This window comes from Rattus norvegicus, chromosome 10 (assembly GCF_036323735.1).
Source record: "Rattus norvegicus strain BN/NHsdMcwi chromosome 10, GRCr8, whole genome shotgun sequence".
NCBI lineage: Eukaryota > Metazoa > Chordata > Mammalia > Rodentia > Muridae > Rattus > Rattus norvegicus.
In genome coordinates, this window is record NC_086028.1 from 68,322,364 (window position 1) to 68,342,844 (window position 20,481).

A 20,481-nucleotide genomic window follows, 5' to 3' on the forward strand; every position below is an offset into this window, starting at 1 on the left:
TTCAGATTACAGATTGTATGATCGAGATGAGATCCAGCGAGCACCTGTACCTCTGTATTTTCCAAATTTATTGTTTTATCTTATGTATGTAGATGTTGTGCCTGAGTGATGTCTATACACTCCTTGCAACCCTGGTGCCCAAGGCAGCCAGAAGAGGGGGTCAGATTCCCCTGGACTGGAATTACAGACGGTTGTAAGCCACCATATGGGTGCTGGTCTTCTGGAAGAGCAGTCTGTGCTCTTAACCACTTAACCATTTCTCTAGCCCCATATTTCCCAAAGGTTTTAATGGGAGTAGGGGAATGCTTGAGTATATAAAATATATTAAATATAGTTTACTATTTTGAATTTTTTTTTACCACATCTAGTGGAAGAAATAAAGTTTTGCGAACCCACGAGTGAGGTTCTATTTCTGTCTGTACTTTGTATTTTGCGGCTCAGTAAGATTGTTATTGTATGAGTTACACAGCTAGGAAGCACAGAACTGAATCTCCAGTCCACATCCAGCTGCAAAGCCTGTGTTATTCAACTTTCTCCATCCTCGGAAGTTGTGGGTGTGCTTTCTAAAACCTGTACTCTTCTAGCAGAGATGTATGGCTCATTTTTAGAAATATCCCCCCATGTTCACCATTGTTTCTCAATCTTTCAAGGTGTTTGGAACCCTAGCTCCCCAAACCAGCTACTCTGAGCTTTTACCGTGCCTGTTCCTGGCTGCAGTGTAGGGTCTGCTGCTTAGATGCCAGGATAAAGACCCTTAGAAACATCAACAGGCAAAGGCTTCCTTTTCAAAGTCTGTGTTGGCTCAGGCCAAGTGGTGCTGGCTTTTTTCACTAGTCTGCTACCCCTTCCTGGACAGCTCTAAGGGGGCACAGGCCTTGAGCCTTTTGAAGTCTTCAGAAGATGACCAAGTAGCTGTGGCCACAGATGTGGCCTAGAGGAGGCCATTTGTGCTGGAAGGGGCCATCAAGTCTGTTTCTTGGCTGAACCCAACCCTTAACCCAGGCTTTTGGTCTGTCCAGCTGCACAGCAAACCTCATGCCAGGGGGAGGCCGGCCCCTAATTGTTACACTCTGTGATGATTGTGAAGTCAGAGCTCAGCAACCCTATCCCACTCAAATGAAGGTGGGACCTTTGCCTCAGTTTTCTCTGCTTCCTGCCAGCTGGTTGTCCTGCAGGTGGCAACCCTGCACCCCACCCACACCAGATGGCAACGGTATTCTGTAAAGTGGGGGGTGGGGAGGAGGCTGTACCAAAGAAAGAAGCCCTCAATGTTATGAATGTGATCGACCAATTGCCGAAGCCCTGCCCAAACCCGAAGTTTATTAACCGGTCCATGGCTACCAAAGGCCTCCTGCTTCCCTCACGACGCAGCTTGGCCAACTACTCAGAGGAAGAAAACACCGATGTCATGTAAGACACAATCTGGGGTCCTCTTTTCTAAGGCTGGAGACAGACACTTTGCAGCCTACTGTGGCAGGTCCCTCAGGCAAGAACGTATCAGGAGGTTCCCCATGCACCTGCCCTGAGCCCCACATCAGTTTTGAGAGCATGTGGGTTCCCCATCCTAGGAGACCTTTCTGGACTAGTCAGAGGGTGCATCTTGTTCTGCTTGCCATCCTATGCCATCCCTGCCTTGTTGCCTTCTTTTCTCTCACTTTAATGCCCCGCCTGCCTCCCAGCTGAGGTTCAGTGGTCTGCTAAGGGAGTCTGAATTTTCTCTACTTCATACCACAAAACTCTTTTCTTCCCCATGAGAAATATGACCCAGCATCAAGTTGGGGGATGCAGAGCTGGGAAGCATAGTCCCTGCCTCCAAAGAGACGTCAGGACTGGTGGCAGCGGTGGTAGTAGGGGACATCAGGCAATAAAGAAGGAGATAGATTACTGCCTGGTAAATGCCATCACAGGGCACCTTGAGAAACCAAAGGCTTGGGATAGCTTGGGACAAGATGCAGAAAAGGGAGACTTCTTAGAGGAAGAGCTCCAGGGAAAGGGTGTACCTGGTGATCACTGAAGAAATAGTGCAGTCTCATTGAAGTGACCCGTGAATGAGCCCCCGGCTTAGAATGTTCTGTTATCACTGTCTTGAGCTACTATGTGGTTGCTGGGAATTGAACTCAGATCCCCTACAAGAGCAGTCAGTGCTCTCAACCACTGAGCCACCTCTCTAGCCCCAGGCATAAAATCTTTTTTTTCCTTCCATCTTTATTAACTTGAGTATTTCTTATTTACATTTCAAATGTTATTCCCTTTCCCGGTTTCCAGGCCAACATCCCCCTAGCCCCTCCCTCTCCCCTTCTATACGGGTGTTCCCCTCCCCATCCTCCCCCCAGTTCCGCCCCCCCAACAATCCCAGACACTGGGAGGTCCAGCTGTGGCAGGACCAAGGGCTTCCCCTTCCACCGATGCCCCTACTAGGCTATTCAAAAAATATGGAAGCTTCACGAATTTTCGTGTCATCCTTGCGCAGGAGCCATGCTAATCTTCTCTGTATCGTTCCAGTTCCAATGTTAGTATATGTGCTGCCGAAGCGAGCACATGAAATCTTTTATAATTTTTTTTTAATTTTTATTTTTATTTCATGTGCATTGGTGTTTTGCCTGCGTCCATGTCTGTGTGAGGGTGTTGGATACTGACAGGCATGAGCTGCCATGTAGGTGCTGGGAATAAAACCCAGGTCCTCTGGAAGAGCACTGATGACTTAAGGGCTGAGCTATCACTTCAGCCCCCATTATAATTTCTTTTTTAAAAAGGTCCATACTTTAATCTTTAATTTTCTTTTTTTATAAATTTATTTTTTAAGATTTTATTTTATTGTATATGAGTACAAGGTAGCTGTCTTCAGACACACCAGAAGAGGGCATCAGATCTCATTACAGATGGTTGTGAGCCACCATGTGGTTGCTGAGATTTTTTTTGAACTCAGGATCTCAGGAAGAGCAGTCGGTGCTCTTAACCACTGAGCCATCTCTCCAGCCCCCAATCTTTAATTTTCACTGGGATCCACAGACTGTGTCCTGGTTAGAGAGGAATGTGTCCATTCTAGGTCACCATTGTGATCTGGCTAAAATAACCATTTTTTTTAAGATCACACACACACACACACACACACACACACACACACACACACACACACACTGTGGTTGTCTTCAGACACACCAGAAAAGGTCATTGGACCTCATTACACCATGTGGTTGCTGGGAATTGAACCCAGGACCTCTGGACTAGCAGTCAGTGCTCTTAACTGCTGAGTCACCTCTCCAGCCCAAGATAACCATTGTTTGTAGGAAACTTCATGATCTACTATGGGGTGGAGGGTGGAAAGAGGGGGTGAATCTCAGACAAGGAGTCCTGAGTTCAAATCCAAGTTCTAACACTTAGATAAATAGCCTCAGCCACGTTCAAGGGCTAACACCCATCCAGCAGGGCTGCTGTGGAAATCAGGGAAGAGTCATGTTACACAGGCGGTCCAGGGTACAGTGGCCTTCTCTGCCCACTTTAGTACTAGCTTTTTCAGTAGTGGAGTTTATTTTGTTTTTGTTCGTGTTGTGTTGGTTGATTGTATTTTTGAGACAGGGTTTTTCTGTGTAACCCTGGATGTCCTTGCTCTGTAGACCAGGCTGGCCTCTAACTCAGAGATCTGCCTGCCTCTGCCTTTGAGTGCTGGTAAAGGCGTGTGCCACCTCTACCCCGCTCCAGTAGGTGACTCTGAAATAGAGATTCCTAGGACAGTCTGAATAAGCAATGTCAGAATCCTGACACTTCAACTTACAAATACACGACTTAAAGAACATCTGTTTCAACTGTCGTTCAAGCACCAATGTGGGCTGAGGGGTAAGTGTACTAGCCTCACCAGCCGTCTCAGGAGTTTGTGGGGTAGAGCCGAGGGAGGGCATATGGCCTGTGAAGCAAACAGGAAGTTAGAAGCTGGTGTAGACTAAGGTAGAAAGGTAGAGTGGGACCTGTTTACATGCCAGGAAACCTCAGCTGGTAGAAACCAAACTGAAAATAATAACAACACAGACTCGGAAGCCACGGAGCACATCACAGGCCTGTTCAATCCATCTGTGAGGTTTAGTTTTAGTGATAGGTATGTGTTGATCAAACTTGTTTTTAAGAATTTGAAAGCTATTGGTTTTTCTTTTTTCTTTTGAATTGTTACATTTCTCACCAAGAGAATGCAGGACCATGCATTTCCTTTGTAATAGCAAAGAGTAGAAACAAATACACATTTCCACGCAGGGACTGTAGAGATGGTTCAGACTTAAGAGCATTGACTGATCTTCCAGAGGACCAAGGTTGGGTTCCCAGCATCCCCATGGTGTCAGAACTCTTTATAACTGTGGATCCAATGTCCTCGTCTGGCCTCTGTATGCCTGTGGTGTACATATGCACATGTAGGTAAAGTGCCAAGACACATAAATTAAAAAAACAAATATTCATGTCACACACACACACACACACACACACACACACACAGACAAAATGGCCGAAGCCTCTGCTGCACGTGTCAACCCCAACATCAAAGCACGACATGGAGCAAAAGCCAGGTTTTGGATAGGCATTGCTGGATACCTTTTATTTAGAGTCTAGAGACGGGCAAAACATGCGAAGTAATAGGTCTTGCCTCAAGCCTAAGACCACACATAGTGAATAATAAACAGGTTAAAAAAAAAAGTGCTCTCCTGGCTGCATGAGCTATGGGATAAGTAGTTTGAGAGGAGAGGCATCCAGTGGTTCTTAGCAATGCCAATGTCTTAATTTCTGAAAGTGTAACATGTTAGTCTTGATGTGTGTCTAAAATTCCCCGATTAAAAACAAAACAAAACACGTAAAAGTGGGTGATGTTTTAGCTATTGTCCTATTGCTTCGAGGAGGTACCATGACCAAGGCACCAGACAGAAGGACGCATTTCATTGTGAGCTTGTTTACAGAGTCAGAGGGTGGTCCACTATCATCATGGCGGGAAGCATGGTGGCAGGCAGGCCCCTGTGGTGCTGGAGAAATATCTGAGATCTTATATCTGATCCCAAAGTTACAGACTGGTGATGGGGTGGAGTGGGGGTGGGGGGCTAGTGCTAGCCTTTGAAATCTCAAACTCCACCCACACATCTCCTTCAACAAAACCACACCTCCTTCAACAAGGCCACACCTCCTAATCCTTCCCTAACAGTTTTACTAACTAGGGACCAAGCATTCAAATATATGAGCCTATGGGGGATTATCACTCAAAGCATCACAGGGGAACAAGAATTTTTGTTTGTTTGCTTTGCTTTTTACTTATTTTGAGTCAAGGGTCTCAATATATAGCCCAGACTGGCTTGGGACATTTGATCCTCCTGCCTCAGCCTCTGGGGTGCTAGAATTACAAGTGTGTTTGTGCCACCATACCCAGGGGAACAGGAGAATCTCTCCAATATATGTATTGCACATAGTACAGACTATTAATTTCACATGCTTCATAATTAATAGTGTTAGATGTCATTAAAATGTAAGTAAATAAAATTACATTAAATGTGAAGTCATAGTAAAGAAGTATTAGCAAAGAAATTACCTGATTTACTGCTTTCTTATTAGACATTTCCCTTCAGTCTGGTCAGTTGGCTGCAGTCATTTTCTGGGACACTTGCACCCCATTTTGGTGGGAGGATTCAGTTTTAGCAGTTACTAAAAATCAGAAACATCTGAAGATCTTATTTAAAATGCAGCTCCCGTCCCCACTGGGGACCGGGAGGCAAGAATGTGTGGTCTTACTGACCACCCTGTGAGGCCCTGCTGCTGGTGAGCATGTTTCAAGCTATCTCACAGTTGGGGGATACAGGTAAACTGAGCCCCCAGAGCATGTGTTCAGGGTCCCTCAGGCTGGATGCATTGGGGCAGCTCTGTGTGACATCTGCCATCCTCCATCTGCCATCCATATCCTTCCCACTCCAGGATGCAGATGCCAGCAGAAGAGTCTGAATACAGTTCAGATGACACTAGTATGTCCCCCATACCGTCCACTCTGATGAACCCCATCAAGATGACCGTGACCCAGCCCAATAGCAGCTTCTTTGCCGGCATCCTGGAGGGTGAGCTAAACAAACTCAGTGTGTCATCACTGGCCAAGAATACAACAGAAAAGGATAATCTGGCCATCTGCACCCGCTCGTCTAAGTCCCAAATGGCCACCAGGGGCCTGTTGGACCTTGACAACCCTGCGCTGGACACGGACACCTCCTCAACACGTTCTGAGTCTTCTGTGGTCATGGATGTGCCAGAGCCGCCGTTCATCTGTGAACACACTGTTGGCGATTCCACAGCAGTGGTACGTTTTCCTCTAGGCAAAGGCTTCCTGTGTAGTCTCTGAACTAAGATCAGTGGAGTGTGAAGGAATTGCCCCTGCATTCATGGTTTAGGAAGGGCAGCAGAAGGGCATGTGTCTGTGGACTGCGAGATGAGAGGGGCTCATTGCTTCCTTGTTCAATGCAGAAGAGACTCGGATCGAGTTTGTCAGGAAATCAGGGAGGAAGGTTACTTCCAGATGAGCATCGGCTGGAACTGGCAACTGTAGACCAGAGTCCCCAGGGCGAGCCACAGCCTGTGTGTCCCAAGGGCTTTTGACAGGAATGTTCCTACAGGCTACCTTGACAATACCTAGACTCCGTCGCTAGAGGGTTTGAGAGAAGCCTGACAATATGCATTGCTTACATACTTAGTCCCACATAACGGAAATGTTACGGTAACTCCCGGAGACGCAGAATCATATTTGTAGTCTGTCATTAGTTGCTGTGTGATGACCTCTCTATAGTTGGGAAAGATGCTTCCCACAGGTAGTTTCCAGCTGACTACTCTGTTCCTGTGCTGCAAGGCATGTGGGTAACTTTCCCTCTAGACCTGCCTGCATGAGCTCCAGTAGGAAGAGGAATGGGTCATTGTGATGCTCCCTGCCCACACCCCCCCCCCCACACACACACCATGGGCCAGGCCAGACCTGAGGAAGCCTGGGTTCTCTCTTCACTTAGATTTCCTGGACTTACCCTGCAGGCAAGCAGCAGGTTAGTTTCTACCAGGTGCTGCTGCAGGAGGCAACCAAACCAGGTGACAAGGATACGCCTAAGGTCAAGAACCGCCCCTGGATCTTCAACAAGATCCTGGGTACCACTGTCAAGCTGATGGAGCTGAAGTCAAACACGAGTTACTGTCTCACTGTCCGGGCTGCCAACACTGCAGGGGTGGGGAAGTGGTGCAAGCCCTATAAGGTAAGGCCTGGAAGCAGAAAGGCGTGGGACTAGGGAGGGAAGGATCCAGAGATAGCAAGCTGAAGGTCAGAACCATTGGCCCAGATGGGTAACAAAGTAGAAGAGGTGATGATGGGCAGGAAGCCCCCCTCAAGCCTCATGTCCTTGCTTGCCTGCCTTATGCCTGGGCCAACACACACTGATTCCAGACTGCTGTTCCCTAAAAGGTTTATGGGTTAAGCTGTTCAGGGCCCATTAGAAATGCAAACTGATAATTATGATAGCATTGAGTTCGTTCTTCAATGCCATGAGTTCTCATATTCCTTAATCCCAGTTATTGTGAGTGAACCAAGAAGTGCAAAGGGAAAATGGAAAAGACTGTAGGGAACAGCTTTTAGTTAGTTGTCAAAGGGTTAGGGTAGAGAGGACCCCAGAGTGACCATGGCATGGGGCTAAGATCTCACTTGGCAGCAAGGATGATGGAGCTGAGACAGCCAAGGGAAGGCATCCTGAACATGTTTGTTTTATTTCAGTTTGCAACCGTGTCTACTGACTTTAACAGCTTCCCTGAGAACAATCCCATCCAGGTCACCGTGCAGCGCAGGCAACCTCAGCGGAGAACCGTGTCCATGACGATGGAGGAGATGCGGAGGCTGGAGGATCTGGAATACCTATATCCATATTAAGGGGTGTGGGCCGAGGCTATCTCTGCCTACCGTCTGCCTTGGCTCTGGGTCCTCAAGGACCAGAGCCATGAGATGTACTGTACTATCAAGCACCAAGCCAAAGAACCACTAGTTATCCACCAGCCTAGGGCCTGGGGCAGATATATTGGAACCTCACCCCTGGGTAAGGGCCATGGACAGACAAGAGCCCCATTCACCTAGTGACATCTTGGGCTGGGCCAGGCTCAGTCACTGCCCAACAGCTGCTAGGCACCCTCCTCCCTCTGACTTGGGCTGGTTCCAGGTCCCCCCATTAAAGAACTGAAGGCCCATACAGCAGCACCCTGAAACTCTGCTTCCCGTTGCCTAGGCCTAAGCTGGGCCAGAGCACGGGCTTGTCGGAGCCAGCAGTCCAGCAGGGAGACTGAGAGTCAGGATGGCTGGGTGACAGGCTGACACTCCACACTAAATGCCCAGCTTTAAGGGAATGCTCTGGCTGAATTCTAGCTTATGAATCCTTCCCTTATGAAGTACAAGGTCATTGTCTCCTGGGGCTCAGGTAGCTAATACTAATGTAAGGTCATCTGGGCACAGGTGCAGGATCACTGTGACACGCATGTGCCTGACACCAGACAAATCTTAACTGGTGGTTCCTGTGCCTCTCATGCAGCCCTATTCTGATGTGAGAGGGGAGGCTGAATATCAGCTGGGTGATGTGCAAAATGTAGAAGCCCCTATCGGAGGGAGGAAGCATAAGGATCTATTACCAGGCAGACCCAAAGCCTCTCCACAGGTGACTGGGGGCCATGAAGAGACAGTGCTGAGAGAAAACGACAGTAGGGTCTCACAGGGCAAAGGTCTCAGCCAAGGCCTGAAAGACTGGGATAGCTTTCATTCTTTCAAGGTTCTCTGAGAGCAGTCACTCATGACACTGTGCCCACGTCATCTAGAGCTGTCCCACATCAACTGCCTCCCTGCTGGCCATCCTCTGTGATGGCCCTGGCCTTCCTCTCTAGCCTGAGGGGCTGGTGCAGTGCTGGAGACCTGGCAGGGCCTTAGACAGTATGCCAGGAGAGACACTGGCGAGACTGTCAATACCAGAGTCCTCCTGAGCAGGCTGAGAACAGGGTTGCTGGATGTGCTTTCTTTTTAGTTTGTGCAAGCAGGCAAGTGGCAGGATGACCATGGACAGCTCAGTTTTAGCCTTTCCACTGGCCACTTTCTCCCTTACTGTGAAGCAGCAAAGGGCAGTTTCCTGATCAGCACGGTCTGCATCGACAGTGCGGGGGAGGGGCTGGATGAACTTTCTTGGGAGTCCCTGACTGAGCGTGGGGATTCTAGGACAAGAAGCTGCAACATGAACACAAAATATAAGTTATTTATTTGGCCACAAGCCTAGGGTCTGGGCCTGCACAGCTGACACTCGGAAAAGGAGCCAGGGGCCAGAGGCGTGGCTTTCCCACTGCTGTTAGCACCAGACAGGAAGTGTCCATGGCTTAGCTCTATGTTGTAATGTCCTGACTGTCACACACTGGAGACCTGTTCTGGGCAGGTCTCCTTGGTTACTGGCAGAGTGGGCAGAGCCTGAGTCCGGAGAGGGGTCAGGAAGCTGTAGATTCATCTTCTCCATCTGTGGGAGGAAAGGAAAGGGATGGGAGGGCTCCACACTGCCTATAGCCCTTTCAAGAGCCTGGCACCTGCTCTAGCTCTGAAACTCAACTGTGTACCCATGACATACCTCAGTCAGAACCCCTCTCCTTCCCTCAGTCCTGCCCTGGGACCCCGCTGTGCCTACCGCCAAGCATCAAGTTGCTATCACAAGCATGGTGCTTCAGGTGTCAGGGTTCACCTTGTCTGTGACCCTCCTGTCTAGAAAGGTGCTGAGCCTGCACACGGCCAGGGAGAATCAGGATCTGAACCCAGGTCCCATGACTGCAAAGCCTGGCACCTTAACAATGAACTACTGCATTACAGAGACCCACGCGTTCTCCCATAACTCCCTATCTCTACCTCCACAGAGAAGCTGGCTCTCGTGCCTCGAGAATGTCCCCCTGAATCCCATGCTGTGCCAGAGAAAGGCTGGCCAATGTGGGCCAGCAGAACAGAACACCCCAGCTTCTACAGCACCCCCACTCACATCCGGAGGCACTTGTCTTTCCCACCGCTTGCTACTCTCTGGCCATCTGGACTCCAGTCAACAGCATATACCTAAACAGAGGAAGGGGTCAGACAGTGAAGAGCTGAGGGCCAGGGCCAACCGCAGCCTCCACTCAGTGAGCCTTACCTCATCGGCGTGGCCAGGCAGGTCTGTGGTCAGTTTCTGGGCCTTCACATCCCACACCTTCAGCGTGCTGTCACTGCTGCCACTGACCAGCAATCGGCTGTCAGCTGACCAGGCAATCTGGTACACAGCAGCCACATGGCCACGCAGGGAAGCTAGGTACCTGGGCCAGGGGAAGCCAGTGATGGATATTAGATCTTTAACATGTCCTGTGTATCCACAACGGTGGTGCTCACCTTGGCTACCTGCTGGCATTGCCTGGGCCCCGTGCTAGACCATTTTGATTATTATTGGTCATTACTATTTTGTGAAACTTCTCCAGCTGAGTGGGTTTGAGGCTCCCTCTTGCTAAGCCTCCGCACAACTCTGAATGCCTGAAAGTTCTATGCGCCACCTGCTTAGCCCATCTGCCTGGTGTCCTCCAACATGCCAGGTGCCAGGTGGTGTGGGGTTAGCAGTGGGCCAGGCCCAGCTGGAGCTCTCAAGTTAATAGAGTCTAGCTGTGATGTCTGCTTAAGCCATTAAGACTCAGTTGCCTGGCGTTCTACAGAGTCTGAATTACCACTTTAAAGAACCGCTGTGTGAGAATACACAGTGACAGACATTCCTTCTCTTTTTCCACACACCATGACTCTTCTCCACCCAATATGGCTGGCGGGCCACAACCCCTCATATCGGGGCCTCTCAGATTTAGCTGACAGAGCAATCATCAGGCGCCCTGACAGGAATCAGACTCTGATTCACAAGGTTCAGATTGGAGTCTGTACTTGCATTTTTTTTAAAAAAGATTTATTTGATTATTTATTATACTGTACACTGTAGCTGTCTTCAGACACACCAGAAGAGGGCACCAGATCTCATTCCAGATGGTTGTGAGCCACCATGTGGTTGCTGGGATTTGAACTCAGGACCTCTGGAAGAGCAGTCAGTGCTCTTAACCACTGAGCCACCTCTCCAGCCCCTGTACTTGCATTTTTTAAATACTGTTAAAGGCGATGTAATTCTTTTGTTTTGGGGGACAGGGTTTCTCTGTGTAGCCCTGGCTGTCCTGGAACTTGCTCTGTAGACCAGGCTGGCTTCGAACTCAGAGATCCACTTGCCTTTGCCTCCCAAGTGCTGGGATTAAAGGCGTGAGCCACTGCTGCCCAGCAGAGGTCTACTTTTATTATTAAATAAATTCATAACTGCAAGTGCCTGTGAAGGCCCAAGGCCAGAAACTTGAATTACATGTGGTTGAGAACTGCCTGACGTGGGTACTGCGGCTTGAACTTGGGTCCTCTGCAAGAGCAGTATATGGTATCTCTCTAAACCTTGCATTCTGCTTTTCTGTCAAGAGATGCTGGTGCCACTGGTGTGTGGACACATTTCTAGACACTGTTCACCTTCTCTATGTCCCTGACCCTGTCACTAGCCCTAAAGATTCCATTTTACCAATCCAAATTCAGTGCTGAGGTGAGAGGTCTATGTGTCAAGTGTGGGCTGAGGAAACCAGACCCAGCCAGTGCCATACAAATGGCAAGCAGTGTCATCAAATTCATGCCCAACCCCATTATTGCCAATAAGGGACAGCCTCACCGCTCACTCACTTGCCCGTCCTGCCATCCCACAGCTTGATAGACTTGTCGAAGGAGGCACTGGCCACGATGCGTGAGTCAGGAGAGAAGAGCACCTGGTTGATGAGGGCCTGGTGTCCTGTCATCCGGGCAAGGGGCTTCTTGTCCTCTGCTGGGGACCACAGGAATAAGGTGAAGTCGTCTGAGCCAGAGACCAGCCTCTCTGGGCCTTGGCCCTGGGCAAGAAAGCACACCACGTTGGACGTGGTCAGATACTGGCTACACAACAGTGACTGAGGCCAGAACTAGGGAAATGGAGCCTGGCAGGGACACAAGCTTACATGAAAGCCCAGGCTAGCCCACAAGGAGGAGTTCTATACCCATGTGGAAGGAGTCCTAAATGTGCTCCCTAGACAACAAAGGAAAGACGAGACAAAAGGAGTAGTTAAGATACAAGTTAAGGGCTTGGGGATTTGGCTCAGTGGCAGAGCGCTTGCCTAGGAAGCGCAAGGCCCTGGGTTCGGTCCCCAGCTCCGAAAAAAAGAACCAAAAAAAAAAAAGTTGGGGATTTGGCTCAGTAGAGCGCTTGCCTAGCAAGCGCAAGGTCCTGGGTTCGGTCCCCAGCTCCGAAAAAAAGAAAAAAAAAAGATACAAGTTAAATGGGCTGGAGTGATTGTTCTTCCAGAGGTCCTGAGTTCAAATCCCAGCAACCACATGGTGGCTCACAACCATCTGTAATGAGATCTGATGTCCTCTCCTGGTGTGTCTTAAGACAATAACAGTGTACTTAATGATGCCTGGCGTGTTAAGATTATGAAGGACGACGACCAAGAACTTTTTCGAACAGAAACATTGGGCATGCTGGTGGCACATACTCACCCGCACAAGGTTGTAGCGGCTCGATGCCCTCTCCTTCAGCTCCTTCACTGTGCAGGTATGGGGAGAGCGAGAGAGAGAAAGAACAAGACTGGTTAGACATCTGCCCAGTAGGCAGGAGAACTGACTCCTTCACAGGGAGCCTGCTCCCCTCCTCCCTCACTCACAGGACCCCTGCAGGTCTTGGGCATTCACTGTGGCTTCAGCAGGCTCAAAGGCCCCCGTGCGCAGGGCATAGTCTGTGCTGAGCGCCATGGTATTCACCCAGTGACCATGACCTTGAAGAGTACGGCACAGCACACCCTAGGAGAGAAGGAGCCAGGTCAGACACACACAGAAACACACCTAGCATCAAGGGGAGAGAGAGATTACACCCCATCCCCACCATTAGATGGGTGACATAAGAATCAGGAACCTAAGAATTCATCACTGATATATGATCATCTTATCAAACTGCACCGGGAAGCTCAAGCCCCTCTTCAGGACAGATAGGCACACTGGGATAAAGGGTTTACCTAGTCAAATGGGTTCAAGTGTGGTAGTTGGCAAACAAGTAAACAGGCTCTATGAAAACCCAAAACCCCTACAACGTTGCATGGAGCTGCTTCTCCAAGCACTGGCTGGACTCTTGGTACAATTCTGGAAACACCAGCCTCTCTGACAAGTTTGTAACCAGCAGGGCACTGGCACCCATGACCCGTCACACTGGCTTCTGAATACTCCCAGTTCTTACGTCATGAGCCCTCCAGACTTTGATAGTTCGGTCCTGGGAAGCAGAATATAGAAGCCCATCTCCTCCCCATCGGAGGCAGGTGACTGACTGTGTGTGCCCGGTGAGGATGCGTTCACAGCGGCCTGCCGTTGTATCCCAGACTCGTACACTGCCATCCTTGGAGCTGCTGGCCACGTAGCGGCACTCGGGGTTCCTGGTGACAGGGGAAATGTGATCTCAGGTCTGCCCGTATTGTGTCTCATTCTGGACTCAGAGAGGCTGGAGATGGAGATAATCTCTTAACAGCTCTCTGACAGTGTGGCAAGGCTGTGCTCAGGTGACATAATGACATGAGACACCTCCTCTAAGCAGCAGAGGGTATGGCCATGGTAGGCCAAGCTGTCGCTGTCATCTGGATGTTTCTTTCACTCTTTCCAAAAAAATGTCTCTGTACAGTGTAAGGGAAGGGGGGCAGTGTTAATCCCAGCCCATGTGTCTCAGCTTAGTGTCACTTACATGTGAAGGGGCTCCCAGCTTAGGCCTGTGATCCACTTGCTGTGGCCAGTGAGGGTCCTGCCCACCTGTGTCCCTGTGCTTGGGTCCCACAGGAGAATCTGAAGGACAGAAGCTCATAAAACAACTTTCTGCGACCTGTCCCGCCAAGGATCTCCTAGCTGACGCCTCCCTCTTCCCCCCAACACATCCTTCTAAAGATCCCAAAGGCCATTCTCTGTCCATTTCTCCTGGTGTTACCTACCTGGCCATTCTTGCAGCCTGAGGCAAGTTTCTTGCCATCTGGGGACCAGGATATGCTAAGGACCCAGTGCCGGTGTCCTAAGGAAGCAGGGGAGGGAGAAAGGAGCTCAGTTCACTTTTATCTTGAGTCAGTGCCCAGCAGTGCATGGTACACCACAAACCTTCCTTAATCAACTGTCAAAAGAACTGAATTAAAGGAGGTGAGGGAGAGCACAGCCAGAAGCTGTGGCTGGAGCTTACTGCAGATAACACTGCCTGGAATTAACTTCCTGGTTAATTCCGTACTTGACATATGGTGTGAGGTGTTTCTATACATACCATCTCTTCTCACATCAGCTCTAGGATGAAAGGAATTACCCTCAGTCTCCAGATGCAAAATCTAAAGTTCAGATAAGGAGTATGCCATGTATTGGATATTGGACTCCTCTATATGGTCTCCAGACCTAGAACTCCTTAGAAATGTGCTCAGGGGGTTGGGGATTTAGCTCAGTGGTAGAGCGCTTGCCTAGCAAGCGCAAGGCCCTGGGTTCAGTCCCCAGCTCCGAAAAAAAAGAAAAAAGAAGAAGAAAAAAAAAAAAAAAAAGAAATGTACTCAGGCCCCACCCTAGATCTGCTGAAGCAAAAGATCTGGGGAGTTCAAGGTGTAGGTATGGGAAGTGGTTAGGGACCACTTGATTTCAACAAGCTCTCCAGGATTCCGATCTATGCTAAGGCCCGGGAACCTTTGTGGCAGGGGCTGACTTTAAGTCAGGCTGTTCCTACGACCAATGGTTCAGTTCCTTCCCATATCCCACACTAGGTTCAGTAGCTGCTTCTTTCTAAGTGGCTGACTGGCCTCAAGGAACAGACAGCTATGAACAGGATGCTAATGCGTTGGATTCTTCTGAGCCAGGCCTGCCAGGAGCCACCAAGCCAACCACTCGGTAAGCATTAAGAGCCCTTTAAGTGGTTAAAAGCACACTGACCTTTGCATGTGAAGTGCGGTGTCTCAGTGCTGAGATCCCAGAAGCGCACTGTGGTGTCTCCGGAACCACTGGCCAGGTACCTGGGGAAGAGAGGCCACTTGACTGCTGCAGTGGTAGAGCCTACCCTGAGACACTACACCCGTGTATTCCTGCTGCCTATCCAACTGTCTTCTGGGGACAGACTCTCCATTCCCTGAGGAGAAACAGGACACTAATGCCACCTAGGAAAAGATCCTAGGAGGCCACTTCTCTCTTCTTTCTTCCCTACAGAAACAGCTCCATCCATCCATCTATTCATTCATCCATCCACTTTATGCGTGTGTTTTTAATGTTTTTTTAACTTTAATTTTATGTGACCATGTATTCTGCCTACACGTGTCTGTATGAAATGTGCATGTTGGATCTCCTGAGATCTGAGTTAAAGATGGTTGTGAGCTGTTATGTGGGTGCTAGGAATTGAACTCAGGTCTTCTGAGAGAGTAACCAGTGCTCTTAACTCCTGAGCCCATCTCTCCAGCTCATGCCTACTTTTTTTCCACTTAAAGACAGGGTTTCTCTGCATAGCCTTGGCTGACCTAAAGCTTGTTCTGTAGAGCAGGCTGGCTTAGAACTCTTAAAGACCTGCCTACCTAGTCTCTACTTCCTTGGAAATTTCTAGAAAAAGCTTCTGAAGCTCTTCCTATTCTTCTGTTGTTGTTGGAGGCAGGGTCTCTCTATGTAGTGCTGACTGTCTTGGATCTCACTATTTAGATCAGTCTGGCCTTGAACTCATAGAGATCTACCTGCCTCTGCTTCCTGAGTGCTGAGATTAAAGGTATGTACTACCACCACCTGGCTCAACTGCTCATATCCTTAGAGTACTATGAGATGATTCATTTTCACAGGGACGTAACAGATGCAGAAATCTGACTTGTTTAAGTGACACAGATTGGGAGGGAATAGCTCCTCACATCTCCAGAGGACCAAGATAGGCTCTCTGAGCTAAGGATCTATCCTTATCCGTAGTCTTTGGGGGCCAAACCCCAGTAACAAAGTCTCTTAGTTGCCATTTGAGTCCAGACCTCAAGACTATGACAGGCAGCCTAAGACTCCATGAATAATAACTCAGAAGGGTCCTTTCCACCCTTCCGAGGATAAACCTCCCCAGACCAACAATTCCACCAATGTCCTTACTTTCCCGTGGGGCTGAAGGCCACAGAAATGACGGCTTCGCTGTGACCCTCCAATGAGCTAGTGCACCGTGTCACGGCGCGGACCCTGAAGACAGCTTGAGGCTGGTAGATGATGTCTACGATTTTCTCTGTCTCCACAGACTGCGACTCCAGTGTCTTCCCCAGCGAGGACACAATCTCAGCATCGTGGACATAGAAAGCAAGGGGCAGGGGCTCGTCCTGAGGGCAAGAACAATGGGTAAAGAGGAATTCTGCTACCGATGGATGGGTGCCTGCCCTCAGTGGGGATGGGGGAGCCAGCTCCCCTCTGAGCTGTGGGGGGATGAGGCTGTCTTCCAGCCACCTTGCTTGGGGTTCACTCACTGTTCCCCATTGAGTTTGTTTGTTTTGTTTTTCTAGACAGGGTTTCTCTGTATAGTCCTTGATGTCTCTTTGTAGTCCAAGCTGGCCTCGAACTCACAGAAATCAGTCTGCCTGCCTCTGCTCCCGAGTGCTGGGATTAAAAGCATGCACGGCCACGCCTAGCGAACAAGACTTATTTTCTTTATAACATTGAGAAGTAATCCAAGGCCACTCACAGAATTTTGGAGCCTTTAACTGCATCTGACAACCCTGAGGAGTAGACATTAATATCTCCACTTGATGGACTTAAAAAAAAATGCTTACTGCAAATAATTAGCTCAAAGCCCTAACCCTTGAAGACTAATTCAGGGCTTTGGTATTTTTAAGGTCTAAGATGAAGAGTCAATACACAGCCCCATATATCGGGAACCAACCCTGTACTACAACCGTAAAACGAACATTCAAAGGGCTGGTTAAAAATATAGGCTAAGGGGGTTGGGGATTTAGCTCAGTGGTAGAGCGCTTGCCTAGGAAGCGCAAGGCCCTGGGTTCGGACCCCAGCTCCGAAAAAAAAAAAAAAAAAAAAAAAAAAAAAAAAAAAAAGAAGAACAAATATATATATATAGGCTAAGGTAAGAGCAGGAGGGTCCACCAGCTGCATCTGTAAACCTGCCACTCCACCCCATTACTGACACTGGCAGTAGGGGAAGTGCACAGGTTTTGAGTACGGTTAAATCGGTCTGGGCTCCAAGGTTCAATCCCAACTACTGCCTATCAACATGCGACTAATTTAATCCCTCTAGGCATGCCTGTAGAATGGAGATGTTTATGCTGGGCTGTGACAAGGAGTCACGGAAATACTGCATCCGATGAGTTCAAAACACAGCCTGTCTACAGATGAGTTGGCATGGAGAACATTTTTCCCGGGGCCGACCCACGCCACCAATACTGTCGGTGTGCAGCTGAGTCCCCGGGACACCGCGGCTTCGTTTTGGGATGCCCACCTGGGCCAGCAGCGCGTTGCACACGAGCTGCAGCTGGTCCGGCGTGATGTCCACCGGCACGTCGAACGGGGAACCCAGCAGCTGGCCGCCCTCATCCTGGAACTGCACGAGCAGCCGCTGTACGTCGCTTGCCGCCGCCTCGTCCTGCAGAAACAAGCCGGGAGGCTGTCAGTCCCCCTCCGCTTCCCTCCAGCCTGGAGACCCAAAGCGGAGACCCAGCGTCCCCGCCCCGTGCGCGTACAGAAACCTCCACGGCCGCCGCCATCCTGCGTCCCCACGTGGAGGAGAACCGAGGCGGAAAGACGGAGCGTCCTGTCCATGTCGTTCGGGGCCGCCGCTGGCCACAGCGCCCTCTCGTGTTCGGAGGAGTCAGGCCGCTTCAGAGGCCGAGCTTGCCAATGGGGTCACCAGGTGGCCTCCCTCCGTGCCTTTTACATTGTCGAGATGCCTTCTTTTACACTTTTCACAACAGCGACTCTGGTCAATTTTAGTAGCCAAAACCCAGAGAAGTTAATTGATTTGCCCACCTAGTTCACAGAGGCGGGAGATGGTGGAGGTTGAGACCTCCTGGGTCCAGGCAGCAAGGGTGTAAACACAAAGCAGGAAACTATTGGGTAGGAAAAGAAACTTCATTTATGGGTTGGTTTGTGGGTTTTACATTGTGTATGTGCATGATGTATGTATGTATGTATGTATGTATGTATGTATGTATGTATGTATGTATGTATGTATGTAGACTAAGGGTGTGTAGCTTAAGTAGACCTTGAACTCAGTGATCCTCGTGTCTGTGCATCCCAGGATGGGATGCTGGGATTATAGGATAGGCTACCGTTCCCAGCTATCTTGGCATTTTTCTGAGCCCTTTCAAGGTGTGGCCCTCTCCTTTTCTGCTTTGGCACAGGCAATTTATTCTGTCTGGAACTGCCATGGATAGATTTGAGTCTCTGCTCTCCTTATGTGTAAGTACAAAGAATACAGAGCCTATAAGGAACTACTAAACTGGGCATGGTATCGCATGCCATTAATCCAGGCTCTCGGGAGACAGAGACAGGCAGATAGATCTCTGAGCTCAAAGCCAGCCTGATCTACAGAACAAGTTCCAGGACAACCAAGGTCTACAAAGGAAAACCCTGTCTCAAACAAACAAACAAACAAACAAACAACACCAACTAAACAAAAGAAACCAATAAAAGTTGAAGAAGGCTAGAAAGGACCTGTGTGCTCTTTGGAGACTTTCCTCTTGTGAGGGCAATGACTCCATTTGCTAGGGGCTCTACCTTCTGGCCTTCTTCACATCATTCATCTCTTGGCTTAAATATACTCCTTCCTACGTGCATACACCCATTCATCCGACAAAATGAATCGAGCCTCTATTCTTTGCAAGATAGCATTCTCGGGACTTTGCATGGATTAGTTCAATTACTTAGGGAAGCCTGTTCTAGGACCCTGTCTTTCTTGCTTTCTGGCATTCCTCATTATCAATCACAGAAGAAATGCTTGTGGACTGAATCGGGACCTGAACATAGGATCCCTTGATCCAAACACCACAGAATCAAAGCTTCTCTGCTAGAAGTGAGATCCTTTGTCAAGTACCTCATTGCTTGGAACACAAGTGAGGGTCTGGGCTTGCGATCTATCCCATGAAAGCAGAGACTATCCACTCACCCACTTACCCATCGCTATTCAAAAACTGCGTGTTCGGATGGACGTGGCGGCACACAACTCTGGTTCCAGCTGTAGAGGTGGCTGAGGCAGGAGGATTGCCTAAGTCTAGGAGTCTGAAGCCAGCTTGGAAGACATAGGTGAGAGAATCAAGAAACAAACAAGCTTGTGGGTAGAGGACTAGGCCTTTTGTTCAACAGGGCAGTGGGACCTGTCCAAGGTCACATAGTTGTACATCCATATTCTAAAACCACAGTGATACTTGAAGAAGTTACTGTGTGTGTCCCTGTGTGTGGCTTTTCTTCAGTATCTTTCAGTGTGTTTTAAAGTATATTGGAAGTATGGGGAGAATAAAAGAAAGGGGAACAAAGCATAAGAATGACGATCCATTCATTCATTCATTCATTCATTCATTCATTCATTCATAAAAAAACACCCAGGGCACTGTCTGCCAGGTTCTGTACCTGGGATGGTGATAGAAGTTCCCAAGCAGCAACCTTGACCTCCTGGAGCTGACACTGATGGACAGGAGGGTTCTGATTCCCCGTGAAGACACCCTTTTAAAGTTGGTAGAGGAGACACAAACAATGCCGGCTCCCAGAGACATCCATTCACCACGGTGATGGCCAGTTTTGAAGAGGAGCCTCTTGTCCTGGGAGAGATCCCGATTAAAGGAGAGATCCCGATTAAAGGAAGGTGGGTTCTAGTTCATGAGTTCAGGGGATTCCAGGTCTGAGTCTAAAGTCCTTGCCCTCGGAGAATGAAATCTGATCCAGAGGCAGAGGGTTGATATCTAAGGGAGTCACAGCCAGATGGGGGACGGAGTACGTTCATGAGCGCAGACAGGGAGGGGTGGGAGACAAACGCACCCACTCGAACACACTGAATTAGCAAGTCCTGCTGGGCTTTCTGAACGCAGGGTCTTTTGAGCAAACGCTGGGAACAAGTATAAAGAGAGGCGAAGAAGGGATCTTCCTCTGCTTTCCTCCTCCCTCCAGAGAGTCATTTCTGGAAGTCTCCAGAGGGACGTAGGCAGCTGCTGTGTGTCCAAGTCTATCAGCCCCTCAGCTGCCACTCTGCTCCCAAAATAGCGGCAGTGGTAATGGGGGGAGGGGAGGGTTGTTTATCTGGGGACAGAGGTGGGGAAGGGGCATTATAACTGCCTGGGTAGGGCAAGTCTCCAAGGGATATTACTATCTCTTCTGGATCTTTCTCCCACACTTTGAGGTATGAGCCTAAAGTCTTGCAGGACTGCCCCTGAGCGAGGTGTTTG

At 49.2% G+C, this 20,481-nt stretch overlaps 2 protein-coding genes and 1 pseudogene across 8 annotated transcripts; 1 reads left to right on the forward strand and 2 right to left on the reverse strand.

Moving 5' to 3' along the window:
- The first annotated feature begins 1,136 nt into the window (after positions 1–1,136).
- Fndc8 (fibronectin type III domain containing 8) lies at positions 1,137–9,275 on the forward strand. The gene is made up of 4 exons (NM_001107030.1): positions 1,137–1,410; positions 5,935–6,307; positions 7,005–7,241; positions 7,754–9,275. The coding sequence occupies exons 1-4, from the start codon at positions 1,205–1,207 to the stop codon at positions 7,904–7,906; spliced, it is 969 nt and encodes a 322-aa protein (NP_001100500.1). The 5' UTR covers positions 1,137–1,204; the 3' UTR covers positions 7,907–9,275.
- On the reverse strand, positions 2,426–2,538 carry LOC120095352 (U6 spliceosomal RNA; annotated as a pseudogene).
- Nle1 (notchless homolog 1) lies at positions 9,246–20,199 on the reverse strand. 7 transcript variants are annotated; one of them, XM_006246995.5, is made up of 14 exons: positions 19,673–19,904; positions 17,788–18,023; positions 17,547–17,690; positions 16,202–16,419; positions 15,029–15,108; positions 14,065–14,141; positions 13,824–13,921; positions 13,329–13,521; positions 12,763–12,898; positions 12,599–12,645; positions 11,753–11,955; positions 10,170–10,329; positions 10,023–10,093; positions 9,248–9,515 (listed from the first exon to the last, which is right to left on the reverse strand). In XM_006246995.5, the coding sequence occupies exons 2-14, from the start codon at positions 17,809–17,811 to the stop codon at positions 9,503–9,505; spliced, it is 1,464 nt and encodes a 487-aa protein (XP_006247057.1). In that variant the 5' UTR covers positions 17,812–18,023; positions 19,673–19,904; the 3' UTR covers positions 9,248–9,502. The 7 variants fall into 7 exon arrangements, 5 of the variants coding, with proteins under 5 accessions (NP_001121006.1, XP_006247057.1, XP_006247056.1 ...); XM_006246994.5 differs by having other exon boundaries at positions 17,788–18,153; NM_001127534.1 differs by lacking the exon at positions 19,673–19,904 and having other exon boundaries at positions 9,246–9,515; positions 17,788–17,817.
- Between the last annotated feature and the right edge of the window lie 282 nt (positions 20,200–20,481).